The following is a 23378-nucleotide window of genomic DNA, read 5'->3' as shown; positions in this document are numbered from 1 at the left end:
CCCTACTTCTATCAGAAAACTGCTTATATTTTTTAAACAAAGAGTATATACTTATACATATTGAATATGTATGTACTTATTTGGTTTAATAGAAATACAATGTGACTTTGCACATTTAATATGAATATCCTTGACAGAAGGAACACTTACATTGTAGGGGTGTAGTGGTACAAAGGTACAAATCGTGTATGTACATTTGTTTTTTCAGTAACATAATTAATAGCATGAAAAGAAAATTGAGAAAGAGGGAAGAAAAAAAAGGAGGATAAAAAATAATTTCAAAAAAATGCAGACATTACAGTCCAGGAGGGAAATGAGTGGAGGGGAATTACAAACAAAATAAGAAAGAAATAAGACTTTGAGGAAGATCTAATGGACAGTCATGAGTGGTATAACTAGAAGTGAATGGGCACAGTAGCAAAAAACAAAGAGGGTCCATTTGTCTACTCCTACACGTTGCGGTATTTATAAATCCAGAGGAGCATAAAATAAAATATACTCTTACATCATCAAGTTTTCTTATTTTTGTCAAGTATTATTAAGCTTCCTTTACTGTTACAAGGTTTTCATCCTGAAATAAGTACATGACATTGTATCTACAGAGATATATCCAGAGAATTTCCAATGCTGTTTTATTGAAAACGTCTAACATTATATTCTGCACTTTAACATTCTGTATTTAGAATTATAAGATTAGTGCTCAAGGCATGGGTTTTACAATTTCTGTTGATAACACCTAATTATTGAATTCATCTATGGTGATTTCAAACTGGGCAATCTTTCCTCAGGTTGATGTCATGCTGAAAATCTTTGTTTGGGAACCTGATATTTGACCTTGAAACTTGAACTAGGGACAAGATGTTTATAAATTAGGCAGCCACCGTTAGAGGAATGAAAGTGTTGCACATACCAAACAGATGGATTCATTAGGATAAGATGACTTCTTATGTATATCAATAAATAAATTAATTGTTTGGAGATAATGTCATACAGCACACTGTATATTGTATGTTCAACATAGGTTTCCCTCAATCACAGCTATCATTACCTTGAGGCATAGTTATAGGGTTACTCTGCTTATTCCATACCTCCACTATGTGTCAACACCAATGGCAAATGTAGATAAAATCTGCTACAATAACCTAAAACAAATGTGGATCTAAACTGGATAATATGAACTAAACACGGCTATATCATGATATACCAGATGTAATGCTTGAGAAGTCTGCTCATTCAAAAACAAGATAAAGCAATGTATATTAGCAATGAATATCTGTGCCTAGTGCTTTAATGTTAATTGCATATTCATAATTTCTTCCTCATGCATCATGCATGTTAATTTTGTGCCTGCAGTGATGTGATATATGCAGAAACATAAAAAATATGAAGTATTTATCATATCCAATAGCGCAGAAAAAAATTGCGGAAACAACAATCCTTTGGTGTGTTGCATTTCAAAATTAGTTTAAAAATGTTTGTATAATACACAGCAAAATGATAAAGCCTGTAAAAAATCCTGTGTTTTACAAAAGTTTGTGTTGCTACTTTAATTTGGGTTGTACTGAGAACATGAGCAAGGTATACTAAGTTGTACGAAGGAGAATATATATATATATATATATATATATATATATATATATATATATATATATAATTCCTCAAAAAAAAGTTGGTGTGAAAAAAAAAATGGAGAACGTTGCCAAGAAAAAAAAAAAAGTGGCACTGAAAAAACACCCATCCAATATATTTAGCACAAGAAAAAGATGCTGAGAAAAAAGTTGCTGCAAAAACGTGACTGTGAATAAAATGCTCGTTGACTGTGTGTTTCCCCACAATTTCTCAGCAAAGCGAAACCACATATTCACTCATCACTAGTACAAGTATGGGACCTGTTATCCAGAATGCTCTGGACGTGGAATTTTTCAGATAAGGGCTAATTTGAATCACCATTGTTTGTCTACTAAAAAATCATTTAAACATATAGGGGGTTATTTACTAAAATTATATTTTATCTAATTTTTCAAATAAAAGAAGCTTGACCAACTCCCATCCCTGGTTTTATAATTAAAATAACTCGAATAAATCAGATTTGGAAAAAATTAACAAAATTGAACGAAAATCCCAAATTGATCTATTATTTCGGGTTTTGCCCGAAAACTGAATTTTTTTTATCATTGGGCTAAACCCAAGATATCTTAAAATTGGGATGGGAACATCTCTCACTGACTTATACATGACTTCGACACGTTTGAGATGGGGGATTTTTGGATTCTGACTTTTTGCAGCATTGGGGTATAATAAATCTCCAAAAATGTGAATTTTTTTTCCACGAAAAATTAACACTTTTTCCCCAAAAATCCCAACCAGAAAAAAAACGTTTTAATAAATAATCCCCTAAATAAACCCAATAGGATTGTTTTGCCTCCAATAATGATTATTTATACCTTAGTTGGTATCAGGTACAGATATGCTAAAATAAACACTTTGATTCAACACACACTGACTTATCTGTTTGTGGTAGTATCTGCTACATCCGTGTAATATGGCCATCAATATATGAGAACTAATATTGGACATCTTTGCCTACTTGGAGCCGAAAAGGAATTTTAGCAGCTTTATTACTTAATTCCAAAGAAGTGTCCTCCCTGAACAATAGAGCTAAGCGATAATTTTGTGAAAATGCAAATGGCAAAAAAAATTGCATAAACAAGCAGAAATAAATTTCATTTTACAGTGTAATGTTCTTGATTAGCCAGTTATTACATTAAAATTAAATTGTTAATTGCTTGTTTTTAAGGCCTGTTTAAAGATCTTATTCAGTCAAATAGCATGCTATAATCTTGCATATAGTTGCTTACAAAAACTAACCTTAAACTAGAAACATTATAGATTCTACTTTTCCCCCTAGAATCGAATGGAAGAAGAGCTGTCAGCAGGGGTTATGTGAATGGTCTCCTGCAGTTCTACAAAGACTGGCATCTTTGTGATTCATCTAACCACTATATACATATTCGGAGAGGTCTTATACGTTGCCTGAAACACATAACCAATGTCCGCTCTGGTAGAGAAGCCTTCCGGCAGGCCAGGGGAATGGAAATTGTCTTCTCTACGACACAAGTAAATGGAGCATTAGGATTTAATATCACCTGATTCTTTTGTAGCAGTGCTTGTAAGGCATTTTTTTCCCTGTACATTGACCTTTTCTTTGTCTGAAGTTCTTAGCCATTTGACAGCAGCAAGACACTTTGAAATCTCCTTAACAGCCTTCATGTTCTCAGACATTTGCTAAGATTTCGTTTTTTCCTTTAAATTCTCTCTATGATATGTTGGCAGGAACATGTTTTTTTTGCTTGTTCTATACAGTGCTTGAATAAAAAAATACAGCAAAAATTCCATTATTTGGTGTTTTCAACGGAAACATAGCATGTATAGGGTAAAATACTATGAACAGCACAGACCTTTTTATATTTTATCTTTTTTTTATTACATTGACAGCTCAATGTAGAGTTTTTGTGGGCACAATTAATACCTGTCCAGTCTATTAGATTACAATTCATTACACTGTCTTCTCTTGAGTTTGGGATGGATTGTATCGGTGATATATAGGAACATGGTACATTTCCTGTCATCACTATTTATAATGAACTTGTGATTTAAATTAAGGGAGTAGGGAAATTGCTTGAAAAAGGAATGACTGGAGATCAACGGTTTCACTGAACAAACTGATTACTTTAGACTGCACAGAGGCTCAGATAACACAGTAGTTCAGATATGCCAATGATTATTTTTAGCTTTTACTTTCACATGCAGAATTAACTGTGCCATCAGTTTATTCCAATATAGTTTCCCTATTGGGCATCTGCCCCCTGCCATAGGGCCATCAACATTATGTAATGTCCAGTCGGCAGTTCTTCACCTGTCAAATCTATCATTTTGGCCTTTCTGTGGATTTACAGTTTCACAACAATTGGGCACCACAGCTTTGAATCGCTGTGCTAGGGCTCCTTAAAGCTATTTGATTTTTTTTCTACCTCCCACAACCCTTCTTGGCAACAGTTATTTGTAAGTATTTGTTACCATTTTTCTTTCCTATTTCTAATTTCTTAGGTAAGTTAGATAATATGTAGTGCTTTCATGCCAAGTTCAACCTCTCTCTTTATTCTATATTCTACCTTCCTGTTAATCTCCTATACAATTGAATATTCCCCTGCTCTTATATTTCACTAAACAAGCATCATCTCTACTTCCCTAACTTCTGTCTTATCTTACCTATTGTCCACTATGTATTTATTCTGGGCTATTCTGCTATTTGTGACAATGTTTTCTTCCCTCCTAAAATACTAAAGTATTTTTTAATAGTCTCATATTGTATGTTTCCCTTTTAGGAATGTCTGCAGTGCAAAAGCTTGGACTGTTTAGTGAGTGCTGCAATTCAAGTTTTGAGAAAGTGTTGTCCAAAATGTCCTCTGCCATTGTGCAATTTAAACAGTTCCTATACATTTCATGTACCTGGAATGACAGAGAAAGCTTCTCCAAAATCATATACACAGGAAGGTAAGTCGATTTTATCTAAAAACAAATTTATATGTTACATGGGTACAAGTACAGATGATAAACAAAGTCTTCATGCAGAAAGCATTATTAATGTATTTACGGACCTTGCCACTGCAGAAGAAAAATCAGAAGCAAGTGTGTAGGTTGCCAAGTAAGAAGAGGCTTCAGAATATTATTCTGCACTTCAAAGCAGCTGCTTCTATTTCTAGAAGTTGAACAGAGTAAAAATATTTGAAGGGTAACATTTTGGTATGGCTCTTAGGTAATTTGATCATGTAAGCATTTATGCTATTGATGCTAATTTCTCTAATTAGACTGGGAACCCTTGGGCTCTTATCCAGCCTCTTGGAATTTATGGTGGGCTTTTGAAGATTTTTAAGGGAAACAACCTATTTACATTATCTCTTGAATTGTAAACAAAGGTATTTGAATATAGCTGATCGTGTCTGCCTCAAATGAGCCATTCAATATATTTTAATGTAGGGTACAACAAAAATATGCAGTTATTAGTTACAATACAACTGTTCTCTGCTTGTAGAATTGTTTAGCTAAGGTAAGAAAATTGGCACCCTTTCATATGATAAATGAAAAGATATATTAAAAACACATGCTTTAAGCACATAAAGAACAATGCTAATCAGTAGTGATGAGTGAAAATTTTCACCAAGTTTCACCGCGAAAATGACCCCCATAGACTCCAACGGGTAAATTCAGTAAAATGTCATTGTTTCGCAAAATGTTGACAAAACATAACAGATCAGTCACTCATCACTACTTATCAGTGATATTTCCTAGTTTTTCAAATGTGTTCTAACTTTTTTTTAGATGAATCTGAAGATGACGAAGAAACAGAAATGGAAGGGATCAATGGAAATGAGGTCTTAGTCAACAAAGAAGAAGAAGTATGTATTTTTGTGGAAGGTTGACTAAATATAAAATTCAACAGAAAGAAACATGTGATGCAAATTGTACTACTTTGACATGTTAAATGAAAGAAACTACAATTCTAAACAATGATATACACACACATATATATATATATATATATATATATATATATATATATATATATATATATATATATATATATATATATATATATATATATATATTACACACACAAACAAACACACATACACACATATGTGTGTGTGTAATAAATATATATATATATATATATATATATATATATACATACATATATTAGGATCAGCACTCACTATTGTTTGTGAAAGCTGATTTTTTTCTACAGAGGAAAAATCAACAGCGACGAGCATAGCAAAATAACAAACTGATGCTGTTTTCTGTAAATTCTTACATTTAATTTTTTTAGAAATACCTTTACAGTATTTATACATACAGAGACATACAGGTATGGGACCTGTTTTCCAGAATGCTTGGGACCTTGGGTTTTCCAGATATGGGATCTTGCCATAATTTGGATCCTCCATACTGAAGTCTACTAAAAAAATATTTTAACATTAATTATTCCCAATAGGATTATTCTGCTTACAATAAGAATTAATTATATCTTAGTTGGTATCAAGTACAAGGTGCTGTTTTATTAATACAGATTAAAAATACACTTCATAAAATCACATAAGGATTAATAGAATATGGAGAAGTTTGTAGTGAGCATTACGTTCTCTATTTGATAAATGTATGTTCTTATATCCAGCATATGATTAAGTGCAGCTATGCCCGAAACGCGTCAAGCTACCATGCAGCGTGCTTTTAAAATGGATTAATAAATTTTTTTGGCTTTTACTCTACTATCCGGTGTGCAGAGTTTCATCCTATTTTCCCCTTTACCAAATATCCAGCATAGACAAAATCTAGACCAGCAAAGTTAAACGGGAACTATCCTAAAAATTGAAAACTTACAATTTACATATTTATTTCTTTTAGTTTTCATGATATTAGTACTGAAAATAGTACAGGCGTACCCCTTACTATTGTTGCTTGATTGTGGTTTGTTGTTGTTGCAATAGCCTGAGTACTCCAATTCCTTTCCTGTGTGGCTACAAGTGACGTTAAGCGACTGAGACCAAAATTATACTTTTTATAAATTATGAATTATGACTTCATAGCCGTGCCATAAAATTGTAGATTTTTTGTTATATCCCCCTGCTGAAAGCAACACTGGGCACCTAAACATACTGTACATACTCAGTTAGAACCTACAACACACCAAATTTTTAAAAAAAAATGTATAGTGTGCCTTTTCACAGATCAAAAACATATGGAGCAAATGGATCAGTTTTAGAAGCATGAATCGTCACTTCAAGAGAACTGCTATAACACTGAGCTGGTCCATCCATTCTGTTCTGGTGCAGCATTTCTAACATAATCCTTTATTGGCTTTAGCCATCCTTTAATATTTCCATATTGTTCTAATTTTATTTTAGCAACTCCTAATACTTGCAAAGGTAGGCCATTACTCCATGTTATATCAAATCCTGGTACAGCATGACCTCCGTGTCACTTGACATTTACTCCTAACTTTTATTTTCTGTGCCGCTGTGAATGTAGCACATTTTAAAGAACATAACGTCTTTGTATTTTTCAATTTAGCTTGTGCACTGCAAATGAAATAGAATTGACACTGGCAGAAAGGAGCCAATGTATTGGAAAATAAAGAGGCATCCAATAAATAGAGATGCAGGCTCTGAGAAAAGGGAGCCGTGGGCTTATTAAAGTTTTAAGATCCAATATAAAAATGTTTACACAGCAAAGTCATGTTAAAAGTTTTATAATTTTTACAACATCTTTTTTCCCCCTCCCTGTTATGTAGGATGATGACTTGGAAACTGATCTGAATAAATTAAAGTCAAGGCCTAAAGCAGATCAAGATGATCAGGAACTTGAACAATATAAGATTTTCTTCCCTGAGCGCTTCCTCGATTTACAGGTGGGATATATAACTTTTATTTGTGAATATAAATATTTTTACAAAAACATAACATGTTTTTGTATGAGTCACAGCCAACAGGAAAAAACAAAAACATTAATATAGCTTATAAGGACAGTGCACATGATAGAGGCATATATGCGTGGTGGGCAAGCAACAGGGTGTATTAGAAACAACAATTTTAGTCTAGACTACAGAAAAGAATCCATGCGTGGTGGGCAAGCAACAGGGTGTAATAGAAACAACAATTTTAGTCTAGACTACAGAAAAGAATCCATGCGTGGTGGGCAAGCAACAGGGTGTATTAGAAACAACAATTTTAGTCTAGACTACAGAAAAGAATCCAGACTACCAGAGAATAACCCTCACTGGAAGGACAGAAGTTTAACAACAAAGTAAAATTAGCTGCCTGTAAAAACCTGACAATGCTCTTACATGTTTCAGATTATTATGCCAGAGTACCCACGTGTCTGTTATGGTTGGGAAAATAGGGAAGCCAATTTCCTTTGACTACTTTATCCAGCAGTTATGACTTCACTTAGCTCAATGTGTCTTAAAAACAAGACAAACCTAACTACGCCAGAATGAACTGCCAAAGCCAGCACCAGGCTTTACTTAACTTCTTACATTTTATGGAAGCAGTAAGGGTTCTACCATTTCCATGTGGCAGTAACAAATGATCTTTTCTTTGTAACATGAGATAAGGCTTATCACATTTTAGGATTTTGTGAGGACTAGATGTTTTTTAGTTATGGCCTGATATATGGAAACAAAGATTTATAGTGGGTTTTCACAGTGAGACATTAGATAAGAAATTAATTTGTTGGCCCATGAGTGATGAAAGAACTGGCACTGTGGAAAAAATAAAGAATATTCTCTAACAATACCTTGTAAATTTAGAAGCAGGTCTTATAATCACGATGGGTACCAATGTTTTAGTATTAGAGCCTTGAAGAGGGTATTAATTGGCTAAGGTTCCTGCTCTGTGTCACTGAATAACTTACTCTGACAAATATGAAATGCATTACTTTCAATAGTAAATGTGCATACATACACACGGATAGAGAATTGGCTTAAGGATGGTGTGCAAAATATAGTTGTCAGGGGATCATCCTCTGACTGGTGAAAAAATATGTTTGATTTACCACTGGGCAGGTCTGGATTGAGAATCAAAATAGGTCTTGGCATTTCAGGTACAAAGAGGCCCAAACAGCCCAATGAATAGTGACTGGCTATGGCATCTTACAGCAGCTCCTCTGGCATTTGCCAGAACCCACAGATTGCCAGTATGGACCTGCCATTGGGCTAGATTGTCCTTTGGTTTATCAAAACTCCACTCCTTCTTCTTGGTGCACTGTCAGGCCTGGGGGCAGCCTGTCAGCTCACAAACAGAGCATGCCAAAATCCTCCGTGTGCTTTACTGGGTATATCAGTGCACCAAGATGAAGGAGCAGATGGAAGCATGTCAGCTTGTCTCCATCTGTGTAGAAAACGCAAGTGAAGAAAATCCAATCCACATTGTCCTGTTACTGGTCCTTTAACACATTCAGTTCGAATTATGCTTTAGTATATAGTTATCCAAACTGATACTTGTCTAAATCTTTTGAAATAGAGTCAGTATTTATTCAAATGACCAAAAAAAGTAGATGCTGCAAAAATACTTTTGCTGCAAAATAGTGCCATTCAGACTATGTTCTCTGTTAGAAATCAAAAATATTGTTTTGTTTCCGTTTCTAAAATATACTTCTGATACTGCTATCTAGTATCTGCTATTCGACAAATTGGTATTTCTACAAATGGAACTGTTTCCTTTTAGATTGACAACTAATAGCCTTAGCATCCTATCTATTACTTAAATGGTGTGTTTGTCCTATTCTGAAATTCCATGACACTCACAAACCATTGTGATCATTAAAGTAACTGAAACAAAACTGGAAGAAACTGTCACATCTCAACATTGCACTACTCAGTGCTAGTGTGTATAAATGTTATTTTTTTTAGATGTGTGTGTATACCATGCCTGAAGCAGGGACCTAAGTATTCCCAAAAGCTCACATTTTTTTTAATCTACTCAGCTAATAAACGGTATTGCCTATTCTATATTTTTTGGTTTTGATCTATGGCTAACATGGTACATTGCTAGTGATGGGTGAAAAATTAGCCGGAAAATGTGCGAATTTCCTGCGAAACGGCAAAAAATATGCGAAATGCCACCAGCGTCTATTTTTGGATGCAGGCATCCATTTTTGTATGGCGGCACACATTCGCCGGCAAAAATGCATCAGCGTCCAAAAAACCGGACGCTGGCATCCATTTTTTTGGACGCTGAAAATTTTTCACCGGGGAATATTCATGCCAGTTTCGTGAGTTTATTCACCAGCGACGAATCACGGGAATTTGCGCCTGGCGAATAAATTCGCCCATCATTACACAACACTCTGCTACGTAAGATAAAAACCATTGTACTAGAGGTATCGATTGTGGCAATGCAGTAATGTAACAGTTTATCCAATGCTCAGTGACTAGTATTTAATTTTTTGCCTTTTGGTGTAAATAAGAAATAGCTGTTTTTTATATAAACAGGGCAAAGACTGAAATTGAAAATAGTTTTACTTTCAACTTCTTCTGAGACGCTGGGGGAGGAGGAGTTATTCGAATTATCAGTTTGCAGTTAGGCCCTCTGTATACTGAGCTCCTCTTAATTTTAAAAGTCTTACACTGGGAGAAGGGTTGGGGCAGTATATACAGAGCTCATCATCTCTGCCTAAACAAACTATACCGTGGGGGGGGGGAGAGTGGTAAAGGTAATAATATGATTTTATTTTAAATGAAAAGAATAGGAAGAATACATTTGCAACACAAAGCTTCTATATTGTGTTCATTTTGCACAAAGGGCTCATTTAGTTGTATAGAGGAAGGGAACCCATCAAGCAACAAATCATTTGCAGAGATTTGTATAAGAAAGCATCAAGTGTAAACCACAGAAACAAAACGGCTTTTGCACTTGTGTTTGTTGCACTTTACCCCTTGCCTCCTTTTGGAAATGAGTGTTGAGCATGTTATGGGTTTGCAAATGCTTTACAGATTTAAGAGGTAATGAAGCATAGTTTTGTTTTTTGTGGTAGAGTGATCATTGTGAACCATTTTCATTCTCAATTCAAATATGAAAATGACACATTTACTATCGATAATTGCTTGTTGCTGTGTACCATATTCTTTGTCATACTTAAAATAAAATGGTAACAAAAATGTGTTTCCTAACATAATCAATGTGTATAGTTAACAGTAGAAGCCAATCAAACACCCTTACTCCAAATGACTTCTTATATACTTGCCTGGAAAACACCACTAGTAGTGTAAGATAACAAACTGGCATGTTGGCATGGTCCTGGAGAAGACTAAACCACCGTCTCTCAATATAATGCATGAGCTTAAATCTTTTACCAGTTCAGCTAGTAAAACTATTGCTTTCAATTGAAGGCCACATATGGTTAACAAGGTTGTCTCTGGTGCCTTTAAAATGTTTTCTCTGCAAAACGCAATCTGTATTAATGCTGCTAAAGCTTCGGTTAAAGGACCAGTAACACCAAAATGGAAAATATTGAATTTAAGTTGACATACTATTTATTTTTATGTTTATGTCTTATTGGTGGGTGTTTTCTATCAACTCTGTTGGGCAGATCCTTCTTTTATCTGTTTGTATAAACAAATGTCACCCAGTATAGTGATTTTGATGGAACCTTAGACAAGACATACATTCATGAACTGTGCAATCTCCTAGCATGAGCTTTCCCATCATAAATGATTGCCTGTGACCTTACACAGCATGATTATCATCCCATAGTAATTACTGTACTATATTAGATATACTGTAATACCCTTTGATCCATCTGTCGTTCATCTGCAATTGTTCAATTAAAACTTGTTGCGAGGATGTGTCATAACAAGATCATCAGTTTAGTCACTAGTCTATCCCTAATTGTGTCCCAGTATATCCCATGGGAGAACATATTAGTTATACAATACAATGTATATTTTCAGTAAATGTATTCTTCATTTTTCCAAAAGATGCTTAACTAATAAAACAAGAAGCTTCTTCTTCAGATGCTTTACAGGTGGTAGAAGTTATGATATATTACATCGCATCTTTAATATAAAAGATGTTTTTCTTACTAAATTATTCTTCTGGCAGTGAGTAATGCACTTGTTCAAATCGTTTATTACAACAATCTTTATTTTTGACACTGCTAGCACTGTAATATTTCTCCTCGCCATAACAGCATCATACACTTGTGTTAAACAGCAGTACGGGCTGCAATATCACAGAAGTCGACTCAATCTGGGAGGTGATCTACATCTGACATCACTAGAATAAAGTGGGTTTTTGTATTACCCATTTAGTACATGCATAGGATATCAATGTAGGATTGTTTGTGTTCTATTCAAAGATAAACTTCAGGATGGAATATACGTCATCTGTTTTCTAAAGCATGTTTTAGTTTTAATATTAATTAAATTAATGTATTAATTAATCCATTTATCTACGAATCTCTCCCCCTCTTTATGTCTCAAAACTTCCCATGGGTTTGTATTTATTACTTTACACCACAATAAGATGGGGCTGTGTTCTGCCCCCCCCCCCAAAAAAAAGTCATACTCTTGCACTACAGCACACATATCTGCTAGAGAAATGTGGAAGGAGTTCAGGTATTATGGAAATTTGGTGGAGCTGGTTATGCACAAAGTTTAAAGGAGAACGAAACCCTAAAAATGATTATGACTTGAAATACCATATTTTATATACTGAGCTTACTGAACCAGCCTAAAGGTTCAGCATCTCTATAGTAGTAATGATCCAGGCCTTCAAAGTTGTCATAGGAGTTTCCCACCTTGGATTTTGTTAGGATTGTCAGTGACTCGCACATGCTCAATGAGCTTTAAGCAGCTGTTGAGAAGCGAAGCTTAGGGCCCGTCTCAAATCATCAAGCAGAAAATAAGGTTTGTCTATCATATAAGCTGATGCTACAGTGATAATTATTAAATTCTGATGCTAATTGTGCTGGTTTCTGAGTTGCTATGTACCATTAATCTGAATTATTTACTAATCAGCCTTATATGGTGACATTTATTTGATTTACATTCAATACATTGTGCATCTATCCCTAAGCTCAGTAAGTGGCAGCAGCACAGAGCATGTGCAGTGAAGTCGGTAGAAAAGAAGATGGAGCTAATGGAGCATCTTTGGAGGCACAGATCTTTACTGCTAAAGGGCTGTGGTTGTCTTTGGCTGATATAAAAGCCCAAAAAATACAAGTACAACATTTCTAGCCTATGTCGTTAGTTAGCTTTAGTTCTCCTTTAAGAGAATGTAAGAATAAAACCTCCAATAAATAAACTACAGTACATTCATCTTGTAATATATTTTTTAAAGTTGTTTTTTTTAACACATTCCCTTGTTATTTGTGTGGTTGTTTTGTCATTTATAGTTGGGATATGTTTGTTGCTGGCTTCTTTCATGTGATAAGTCTTATAGTATTTGCAACATAGAAACACTGTACATTACCTATCTTTTCTACAATATTACATAAGCTACCTACATTTTTACTTTTTGGCTTCTTACAGGACCTGGAATCTGAAAATGAAGAAGTGAAGCCAAATGCCAGCAACGTTTCTGCCACGCCACATGCAAATACACACAATATTCTGGCTGCTCACTGGATAAAAGGCTGTTTTGCGAAGATCAGCTGCCACATAGATGGGGAAGACTATCCCTCAAGGACTCCTTTTGAAAGAGAGATACTAAAAGCAAAGTCCAATCGATTACATCTACTGGAAGCTGAAGCTACCAACAGTTTAAATAAAACCAGCTGTGAATTAAATCACACAAAAAATCCATCAGCTTCACCTTCTGCCAGTTCTATATATGCAGAGCCAACTTCACTTCCAAGCAAATGTGCTAAGCCATTTCAAGTAAAACAGGGTAACTGGGATGAATCAGAAAGTCAGGCAATAGTAAATCAGCTCTTGGAACAACATAAAGGAAATATTCAATTTCATGAGCCTCATTTGTACATGGCTAATGCAGAAAAGACTAAATCCATTCCAGATTATAAAGTATTGGCATTTCCAGATTTTTGGGGTCATCGTTCCCCATCCTATTCTCAGCCTCTAGCCGACAAGAAGTTTGGATCACAGAGGTGATTCCATTCAATTCATTTTTTCCCGAAATGTTATTTGTGCTGCAATCAGAAAACCTTAGTTTGGCAAAAGTCTGATCTAAAATTACTTCTAGAGGCTTTGCACACATTGCTTCATGGTGGTTAGCAGGATCCAGAGAGAAACAAAGAGAAGCTATTTGATCACAATAGCCAAAACTGATTCTCTCTCATGGAAAGGCCTCCTATGACATCCAGGTGTCTGCAACTCCATGTGGCAATGTTTGCAGTAGCTTTTAGTACATTGACTCTATATCAGACTCTATAAGTACATATTTTTAAAAGGCTGACCAGCTGCTGTTAGTCAACTTTTGTTGTCCTTATCTAAGCCTAAAGTTAGCAATTTCATTGAGACTGCACTGCTATTTAGATATCCTAGGATATTGAAAGTTTAATTGGCTTTCATCGTATTACTATGCCAGATGAAGACCCCAGTCTTTATTTAATGACATCAAGTAGAAGATGGCACTAGCAACTAGCAAACTACCAAAGTTATATAAAAAAAAAAACCTGCAACAAAAATGTCCCAGTCTGGAATAGCTGAATTAGATGCACTTGGGAGTGAATACCACTTACTGTCATGAAGATGGTGGTGAATTCCAATTGCTATATGTGCTCAGTTTTAGTTGGGGATGATTTTTTACTGTACTCCATGCCATGTGGGTGGAGTGTATGGTTCCTCTAAGCTGCATGTCCATCCATCTCCTGCACAATCCAGTGTAAGAGAGAGTCAAAATTTAAAAAATCTTTAAAGAACTTTCAGCCCCTCTTAGCAGATCACAAGGTTACAGGCACGTGAAAATATTGTATCACACTCGGCCATAGTTCCAAGCATATCTAGAACAGAAAATCAGTTTTTACCCTACATTTTACTGTTATTGACTTTCAAACATACGTATCTAGAGCAAATAGGTATCCTCTCCAAACCTGCCATAACTTGACTTTAAATGTTTTAATTGTTCTCAGGAGATGGGAATCAAGGAAAGCAGGGTCTGCTTCCTCTATAGTTAAACCAGTGCTTGGCAATCTCTACTCTTCTTTTTTTTAAATGATTCCCCTACCAGTAACAAGGTAAAGAAAGTACAAATGTCAGAACTGCAAACACACATGAAAATGAATGCTAAAAGCAGTAGATTAGCTCAGTTGATGCAATATCATTGTGTGTAAGGGAACCCTACTGTGCCACTGTCTGATTAAAGTAGCCAAGATCTGGAGAACCTATATCTCTGTAGAGCTGCAGAGCAAAGGTATAATGACATTTGACAGGGATTAAGAAGCCTGTCATTAATTCGGATGAATTTACTTTCACTATAACATATTTCCTTCAAAATATGTGTTTATCACCAGTAAAGTAAATGCAATTTAGATTGCTCCATATCCATGGAGTGTGCTTCACTTCTCACTGCTTCAAAGCTTAAATTTATCATGTTTGGTTTAAGACGGGCTAATGAAAAATGCATTATACTGTCACAAACCAGTCTGCTTCTGCTGTTAAACCCAATTGAAATGCAACATAAATCTGTGGTGGTTATCTTAAGGAGGCATGAGGCAATGTGCTACATAAATAGCTATAAAATTGTATTTTACCTAAATTGTGTTAAACTCAATTGGGGACATCAGCATATATTCATAAATAGATTAAGTGGATAACAATAGACTTCTGTAAAATACTTTTTTCATTTTTATATGAATATAACTCTGTCTTGTATCTTATCTATCACTATATAGTCCAAAAATATCTTTCCCAAAAAACATTTTTATATCGTGGATTAACATACTATTAGATACTTAGTAACTGTTACACAAATAGAATGATAAGACTCCATTAAACTACCCTTTAAAAAAAATAGGATTACATATTAGTCCAAAATATTGGCATGAGATTGGTTAATAGATCATACTGCATTAATCATGAAACATAGATGAATTGTCTCTGTTTTTTACCCAAATATCTTCTTGGTTTGGCCAAAAGTCAACAGAATGAAGTATCGAACTGCTAATTTTGTGTCTGAGTATATTCTAGTGTTACACCGTGTAAAATGTCTTTGGTAAAGCTAAGTTAACCATCCTTGATATGAACTGCCTGGAGACTCAAATGATTAATGCTCTGGTTCAGCTATTTATCTACTCTGTCTGGAATTTATCCACAGATTCTTCATATTGCATTTCTAGGTACAAAATATTAGAAGATATCCAGCGCCATTTGAAGCCTGTGGACCTCCTTAACCGTACTGTATTTGACTTGGAAAGCCCTAGGTAATCTTTATTTTAATGTACAGAAATAGACACATTTATAAATAGTATGCTGCTTTGTTGAAACTAACACAAGATCTATTCATCCTTAAAAAAAGGATGTTTAATGGGAAAAGTATTAACACTTATGCCAAAAGCACTTATGAGTGTAACCTATGTTCCATTCTTAATTTCTGGATAGGTTGAAAAATATTTGTCTAAATTATTATATTGGTAGGAGTTTTATAGCTAAGCCCTGCCACTAAGTTCTCTCTCTTGATGTTTCCTCAGAGTAGCCAAATGTCATTTTAGCATCACTGGATCAGTATTATTCTTTTTTCAGTGTCTCGGAAAGCTGTGAAAAGGAGAACTGTTTGAAATTCTACTCCAAATTTGAATCAGGAAATCTTCGAAAAGTGATACAAGTGCGAGAGTAAGTCTGTCAGTCAACAGATTATCACAAGCATAGCAAATGACATTAACATAGAGTAATGCAGTCTAGTTTATGTTGTTTGCAACCCTAGTGCTGTATTTTCATCTGAATCTTTTGTTAGAATTAACTCTGAGCTGCACCATTATGCTTATGTCTGATATAGTTACTGCCAACGATGCTGGGTAAAACATGGTTGTTAGAAGCAGATATGGGAAAGAACAGTAGTGATACCATTGTGTGCGTAGATACCCAACTGTCACAACTATGTGGGCATTAGCCAGAGCTCTTTACCTAAGAAGTCTAGGAATGGTTATAGGTGGAAAGAGGTGACTGACATTGTTCTCCAACAGAGGGCTGTAGTGGTAAAACACTCCATGTGCCACTAGCCTAATTGTAGCACAGGGATCCCCAAAACTTGGAGAGCAACATAAGCATGCAAAAATTTCTTGGGGGTGCCAAATATGGGGTTGTGATTATGGGCTATTTAGTAGCCCCTATGTGGACTTGCAGCCTACAGGAGGCTCTGCTTCGCAGGATACATGGTATTTATGTAACTTAAGCTTGCCTTACAATTAAAAAAGAAGCACCTGCCTTAAAGGAGTACTAAACCTCCCCAATAGGAAAAGCCTCTACCTACTACATCTGTAAGGGGCGCCGTATTAGCTTATGGTTGCCATCTTCTGGATCTTTGGTCTTCTAAAGCTCCCCATAGACGCGACGATACTTCTTGCTGAACGACCGATTTTAGGGAAGTCCGACCAATCCCTCTAAATTATCGTGCAGTTAGTGGGATTCGAACGATCGTACATCTTACGATTTTTCGGCCGACATCTGTCAGGAAATTTATCGGCCAGGTCAAAAAATCTGTGTCAGTCTCAGTGCAATCTATCTATGTTTGCAGGGCCAAGCAGGCAGCTCCCCTTTGTTTTCATGGCAAATTGGTCTTTTTAGTTGATGGTAAATTCGTACGATCGTTCCAGAAAATCGTGGTCTCACGATGAGATCGTATCTTTTAAAAATCTCAACATCTACGGCCAGCTTTAGTGTCTTTTTCCCTTTGAAAATTCACGACATGGGGCATGTGCAGATGCTATAAACGGGAAAACTGAGAAACGTAAAGCGAAACGTGTCAGATTCGCCAAATGGCCACTGGTTGGGGATCACTGCTATAGAACATTGACATCCGTACAGAATTAACCCCCATCTCTAATGCAAATCATATCTGTTTTTACTCTCACATTGGATTATTCCAAAGACTTTGCATAGTTCATACTGTGAGTGAGTTGAGATATCTGTAAGGGGATACATGCAATATGTCTCCTGACACTGTGTTGACCTAATTGAAAGGGGGGATGACCCTTTAAAAAAGCCTATAAAAAAGGAGCCAGGTTTTACTGTTAACAAACAAGTTGGTAAGGGAAGCAAGACTTAAGATGTGTTAATGAGAATCTGAAAGATTCTTAGAAAGAAAAGTGAGGTTAGGCAGACTGAGGCACAGACAATAGAATTCATAAAGAAAAATGCTGAAGAACTAATGAATGTTTCTATAAGACATTCTGCTTGCTATTCACTCTTCTTTCTGTACTAGATTTGAATATGACCTGATTATGAACGCCGATGTTAACACTGACCAGCATCACCAGTGGTTCTATTTTGAAGTCAGTACAATGAAAGCTAATGTTCCTTATCGCTTCAATGTCATTAACTGTGAAAAGGTGAACAGTCAGTTTAATTATGGTAAGTTCAAACTGGAGCAGGAGATAGCCAGTGCTATCAAACTGTGATGTTTGCTAAGCAGTCAGCGCTACACAGCAGGTTCGAATGCATGATGGAGCTCCTCTACTGGGATCACCAGGCATTATTTGCCAGCATGTAATACCCAGAGGTGTGCTAGATGAATCCCAGTGTTTGCTACAATTTAGTGTTGTACATCTACCAGCAGATATCTATCACTTGCACTTCTTATACAATATATATTAAAGGACATGTAAAGCCTGCATTTTCCTAACCTGTATATAAGTTGGGCACATCTTCCCCACCCAAGCCTCATCATTTGTTCTGCATATACCCCTCCATTTGCCAGCGCCATCACATTTTCCTAAAACAAAAACCAGATTTTACCTGGCGGCCATATTTCCTCTGACACATCATCAGTAACACTGACATCTGCAAACAGAACATGTTTGCTGTAAAATTCATGCAGGCAGAATGCAGGTTTACACTGGCACAACATACTTTGATAAAAAGTTATGTTGGGGTTGAGCGCTGTAATGGTTAAACTGAGCTCAGGTGAGGTGGTTAGGAGAAATAAATAGGATCAGACAGCTAGAGTTTCTATGGGAACCAGTAATGCTATCTCTTCATTGGCTGTTAGACTGAAGGGTGTGTTTAGTAATCTGAGCTGAGAAGAACTGAGCATGCTCATTAACCAACAGCCAAAGTAAATTCCTGAGGTGGGGGGCAGAGTAGGATAGTGGAGTAGAAGGGTTTCTAAGCGATAAAGGGGATGCTGCAGCCTAACCTTTTAACAACCAGAGTGGCGGGTATCTAAAGATTCAATTTTTGTGGGGGGGGTTTACATGTCCTTAAAGAGCATGTGCTTTATGTAATGATAGATTCATATGTTTAAAATCATATATGTATTAGGGGGTTTACTGGGTGACTTGAACCAATTTTTCAAGTCACTTGATAGGTAGCCTAGTATCTTGATGTTAAGCTTTATCTGAGTTGTATTTAGCTTTAGGACAGGGGCACAAGGGCAGATTCGGGGAGATTTAGTCGCCTGGTGACTAATCGCCTCTTCTTCGGGTGACAATATCCCTGAACTGCCTTTCCCCTGGCTTCCGCCTGCTAAAATGAAAAATCAACTGTGGCAATGCACTCGCGGTGCTTCGATTTCCGAAGTCGTCTGAAGATTCCTCGTGAGGCAACTTCGAGTGACTTCAGAAATCGAACACCATGAGTGTCATTGTGCTGCCGTTTTCTCATTATAGCAGGCGGAAGGCAGGGGGAAGTTTGCCCCGAAGAAGAGGCGATTAGTTGCCAGGTGACTAAATCTCCCCGAATCTGCCCGTGTGACCCTGCCCTTAAACGAAATAAGCTGAACTTGCTAAGCAATATGATGAAGCCACTCAGAAAGGTCTCGAGTGGTGTGGCCATAAATCACTATAGAAATATACAACTTCATTCTCTTTCCTTTCGCCATATTTTTTTTCTTTCAGTGTAGTGTTTCTACTATCACTTCAAGTGGGATGAAACAGTGTTAACTAATTAGCAGTAATTGCTATTTGAATGAAATTAAATACATCAGCAGACCGAAGACATAAATATGAGGCAATATTCCTTAATGAAACTCTAAAGAAAACAATGTGTCACTATCCTGCCAATTTGTAATGCAGAAACAATGCCTGCTTTTCCTCTCACTAATTAGAGTAATAATAAAGGTACATTTTGTGTTTGCTGGGAAATGTAGACTTGTGATCATGCCTAATTATTTTAATTAATAATGACTGTTGTGGAGTTAAAAAGGATCCTCTTCTAAATAATACTCCACGGGAATAATTGATAACTGAATCCTCAAGACTGAATGCATGTGAAAGAATGTGTTTTGTGTGCACACATATATAAATATTATATATCTATATATATATACATGCACACATTTGTATAGTTAACTTTAATTACCATATGCATCTTTGTGTCATAACAACCCATCTTTGAATTATCTATAAATCATAGAGAGTTTTAGGGACAGATATTAATGTCTTGCTCCAATTCTCTGGGATTGTAGGTATGCAACCCGTTTTATATTCAGTGAAGGATGCAATCTGTGGGAAGAATTACTGGGTGAGAACTGGCTATGACATCTGTTATTACAAGTGAGTGTGTGCTGGTCATTCATTACATGTTTGGTATTTAATTACAATTTAATAACTGGTGGAAGTGATACATGGGCAGGGTGGCAGGGTGATATCAGGGTATTATATTAATTGGTTATCCTTTCATAATCCCCAGTCCATGCACTCTCATGTACCCCAACATTCTAATGTCCTTTTTTGGAAAAAAAACTAAATATCTCTCCACATTGGATTTTGAGGGCCAGTTGCTGAATACCTCCATTTACAGTAATTCCTGGCTAGCTCTACATACATCTAAGGGTATCTGATGCTTCCAGATAAGCTTTGAGAGTCACTACAATAAGGTTAGCTGCCCATGGTTCTACATAATAGAGAAGTTTGCCTCATATTTACAGTACATCAATAACTAGGGTTACAATAACATATAATAACATCTGACAAATGAGGAGTCTGTGAAGGTTCTCATTCATCCAGATCAAGGTATATCTACAAGTCAAATCAACTGGACTGAAGAAGTTTGACTTGTTGGATGACTAACGAAACATCTTTGGAATAAAAAGAATACTGCAAGTCCAGTTTATTTGACTTATTACTATAGATACAGTATCTGATAAACGAGTGGTCTTTAAATCCTAGGAAGTTACCAGTGGCAGCCAAACAAATTAAGCATTCGCACACTCGGATTCTTATATTTTTTGAAAATAGTCAATAATGAAGAGAATCTCCCATGTAGCCTACTGTATAAGAAAAAAGGTTGAGTTGTAGGAATTTGGATGGTGATTTGTATTTAGGTTTCCCTTTCAGTCAGGCAGATTAATAAAAATTAGTTTGCATCAATGTTCTTAAGACACAGTGGCTGTATGGACAAATTATTTATAAAATGTATCCTTTAAAGTAGAGGAAACTTCCATCTTGGATTATACCATAGTCTACATTTACTCTAAAAAACATCTTAAATGATTGTATTAACATCATTTCAACTTAAACCACAATCCCAAGACTAACCAGTGATTCTGATATAACATCATTTGGTGCCTTCAGCTGTAAGTAATTGATAGGACACCTGTCTAAAAATTCATGATTTAATATTGAAAAATTCTAAAATGCCCTGAATTATGGCACAAAATGGAACTATTAGCATCCACATCATGTTTTATATTTTTTTTTTATTCCCTTGGTTCAGGGATTGCTAGGACTATAGAAACCTTTAAAACACATCAGGATATTTTATTAAAGCAAATTTACAGCTTTTAGATTTACATCAGGGTTCATTATGCTCTTTAGTACAAGAGAGATGATGGAATTTGTCAAAGAACTTCTACACAGTATTCTTTAAAACAGCAAGTTTAGGCAACAACATAATTGGTACTGTTCAGGAAAATTGTTTGAAATGTACTTCTGGACACAATACAGTGTGTGTAAAGTGTATATAATGACTGTTCTTGAATTTAGAAGAAAATTGTGCTTTTTTAAGGAAGAATAGTTTTTATCAAAAAGTGAGTGCTCATATTTTAATCAGAAACTGGGCATGAGGCTTAAAGAGCTTGAGATATAGTTAAATAGAATTTGCTGGTCTGGAGTGTTGGCACAATATAATAGTAGAGTAGCCAGACCAAGTGTTTGCTTTTATTATTCTGATACTTCAGCAAGCTAACGGACCAGGACAACTTTACCATGTTGTTGCATGACATACAGTTGATTTGGTACTGTGGTTTTTATTGTAAATTTAAAAGTCCTGCCTACTGTAGAAATCCACTCAAATGGCAGAAGTAGTAACACTTTTCTTACAGGAATAGACAGCAACACCCAGAGTAGTTTTAACAGGTAGTGCCTGTGTTTTCCTCACAGCAGGGTTTTTCAACAAACAGATTCTGAAAATTTAGGATACTTGCTCTTTCAATGGGTCCAAACAAATTCCAACCACAAAAGTAAAATAGTTCAGTTTCTCTCACATTGCTTTGGGGTTTTCCTGCTTTTCCAAACTGTTCAAGCATATTGTCAGGGGGCCTATCGGCTCCCAGCGGGAGTAGTCAGGACAAGGAGGAAGCTAGGTCAAAAAGGGGTTAAACAGAAGGCGTAGTCAGGAACAGGCAGAAGTTCACAGGGCAGGCAGCAAGGATCGTAATCAGGGTCAAAGCAGGGGTCAAAGTCCAGAATCTCGATGTGCAGTAATAATAACACACAGGTAATCCAGGAACAGTAACCATTGGGCAATGAACAGATGCCCTGAGTGTCTTTTATTCAGAATTTTCGCTCCACAGCTCAGCGTCATGACATCATGACGCCAGTGCCACAACCCACGAGACGCCTAAGGGCGCTGCCATCTTGGATGCCACGCCGGAACAGATAGGATCACTGCCGAGCACTCATGACACATATATCCCACTTCCTGGACAGAAAGCCAGACCACTCCTCCCTCCTCCATGGGTCATGTTTTGTATTAATCCCAACACTTTTACTGGCTTTTCCAGCTCAGAGAACACAGCTCCTGTTATTCTCCATATTTCAGCTGTCTCATAAAGCATTTTGGTAGAGAGAAACCTTCCATTTAGAGTCCATGAACATTTCCTTTGCTATTTTAGTAGTAAAATTACAGAACTATAGTGCTCACTCAGCAACCATATTATTTTGCTTGTGCTACATTTACCCCTCATATCTTGCAGGACTATCTGCACTGTTCGCAAAACATCCCTAGTACTGTGGCTAAGCAAGGGGTGCTACTTCAATATTATATTATATTGTAGTCTGTTCAATGTATTATGGAGACTGTTCATTAGTGCTTTATATTTGGGGAGGGGGGCAATGTCGCATACACGAGATATCTATTCTAATATAGCTATATAGATACATTCTTAAATATTTTTTGTTATTTTTAGAAACCTATTTTGCTATCGGGCATCGAATGACAAGAAGAAGAGAAGAAGATTTAATACTCTATCTTTCACGCTAAAATTCCCCCATATGGATGATGTCTGCTACCTGGCTTATCATTTTCCTTATACCTTCACAGCACTTATGGTAACGTTTAGCTGAACACAGTAACATCAAACATCATAAAAGAAAATGTTTTTGGTGGACGTGCAACTTTCTCTGTAGTAAACAACTGTTTATCTTTATTGGCTTGTATTACTTTGAGAGTCATAGTGACAGATGGCTCTATTTTATTTAAAGTTTGT

The 23378-nt window shown here is 36.1% G+C and overlaps 1 protein-coding gene across 1 annotated transcript in view; it reads left to right on the top strand.

Moving 5' to 3' along the window:
- Positions 1–23378, top strand: part of agbl1.L (AGBL carboxypeptidase 1 L homeolog) — a 264376-nt gene that overhangs the window by 58728 nt on the left and 182270 nt on the right. Inside the window, exons 7-16 of the mRNA XM_018253224.2 lie at positions 2909–3117; positions 4386–4554; positions 5380–5456; positions 7349–7465; positions 13088–13662; positions 15853–15936; positions 16256–16345; positions 17934–18082; positions 20136–20223; positions 23079–23220. Of these exons, the coding sequence (XP_018108713.1) occupies positions 2909–3117; positions 4386–4554; positions 5380–5456; positions 7349–7465; positions 13088–13662; positions 15853–15936; positions 16256–16345; positions 17934–18082; positions 20136–20223; positions 23079–23220 (1700 nt within the window). The remainder of the gene's footprint in view (positions 1–2908; positions 3118–4385; positions 4555–5379; positions 5457–7348; positions 7466–13087; positions 13663–15852; positions 15937–16255; positions 16346–17933; positions 18083–20135; positions 20224–23078; positions 23221–23378) is intronic.

This window comes from Xenopus laevis, chromosome 3L (genome assembly GCF_017654675.1).
Source record: "Xenopus laevis strain J_2021 chromosome 3L, Xenopus_laevis_v10.1, whole genome shotgun sequence".
Taxonomy (NCBI): Eukaryota; Metazoa; Chordata; class Amphibia; order Anura; family Pipidae; genus Xenopus; species Xenopus laevis.
Note: the sequence above shows the minus strand (reverse complement) of the source record. Positions and strands in the feature narration are given on the sequence as shown.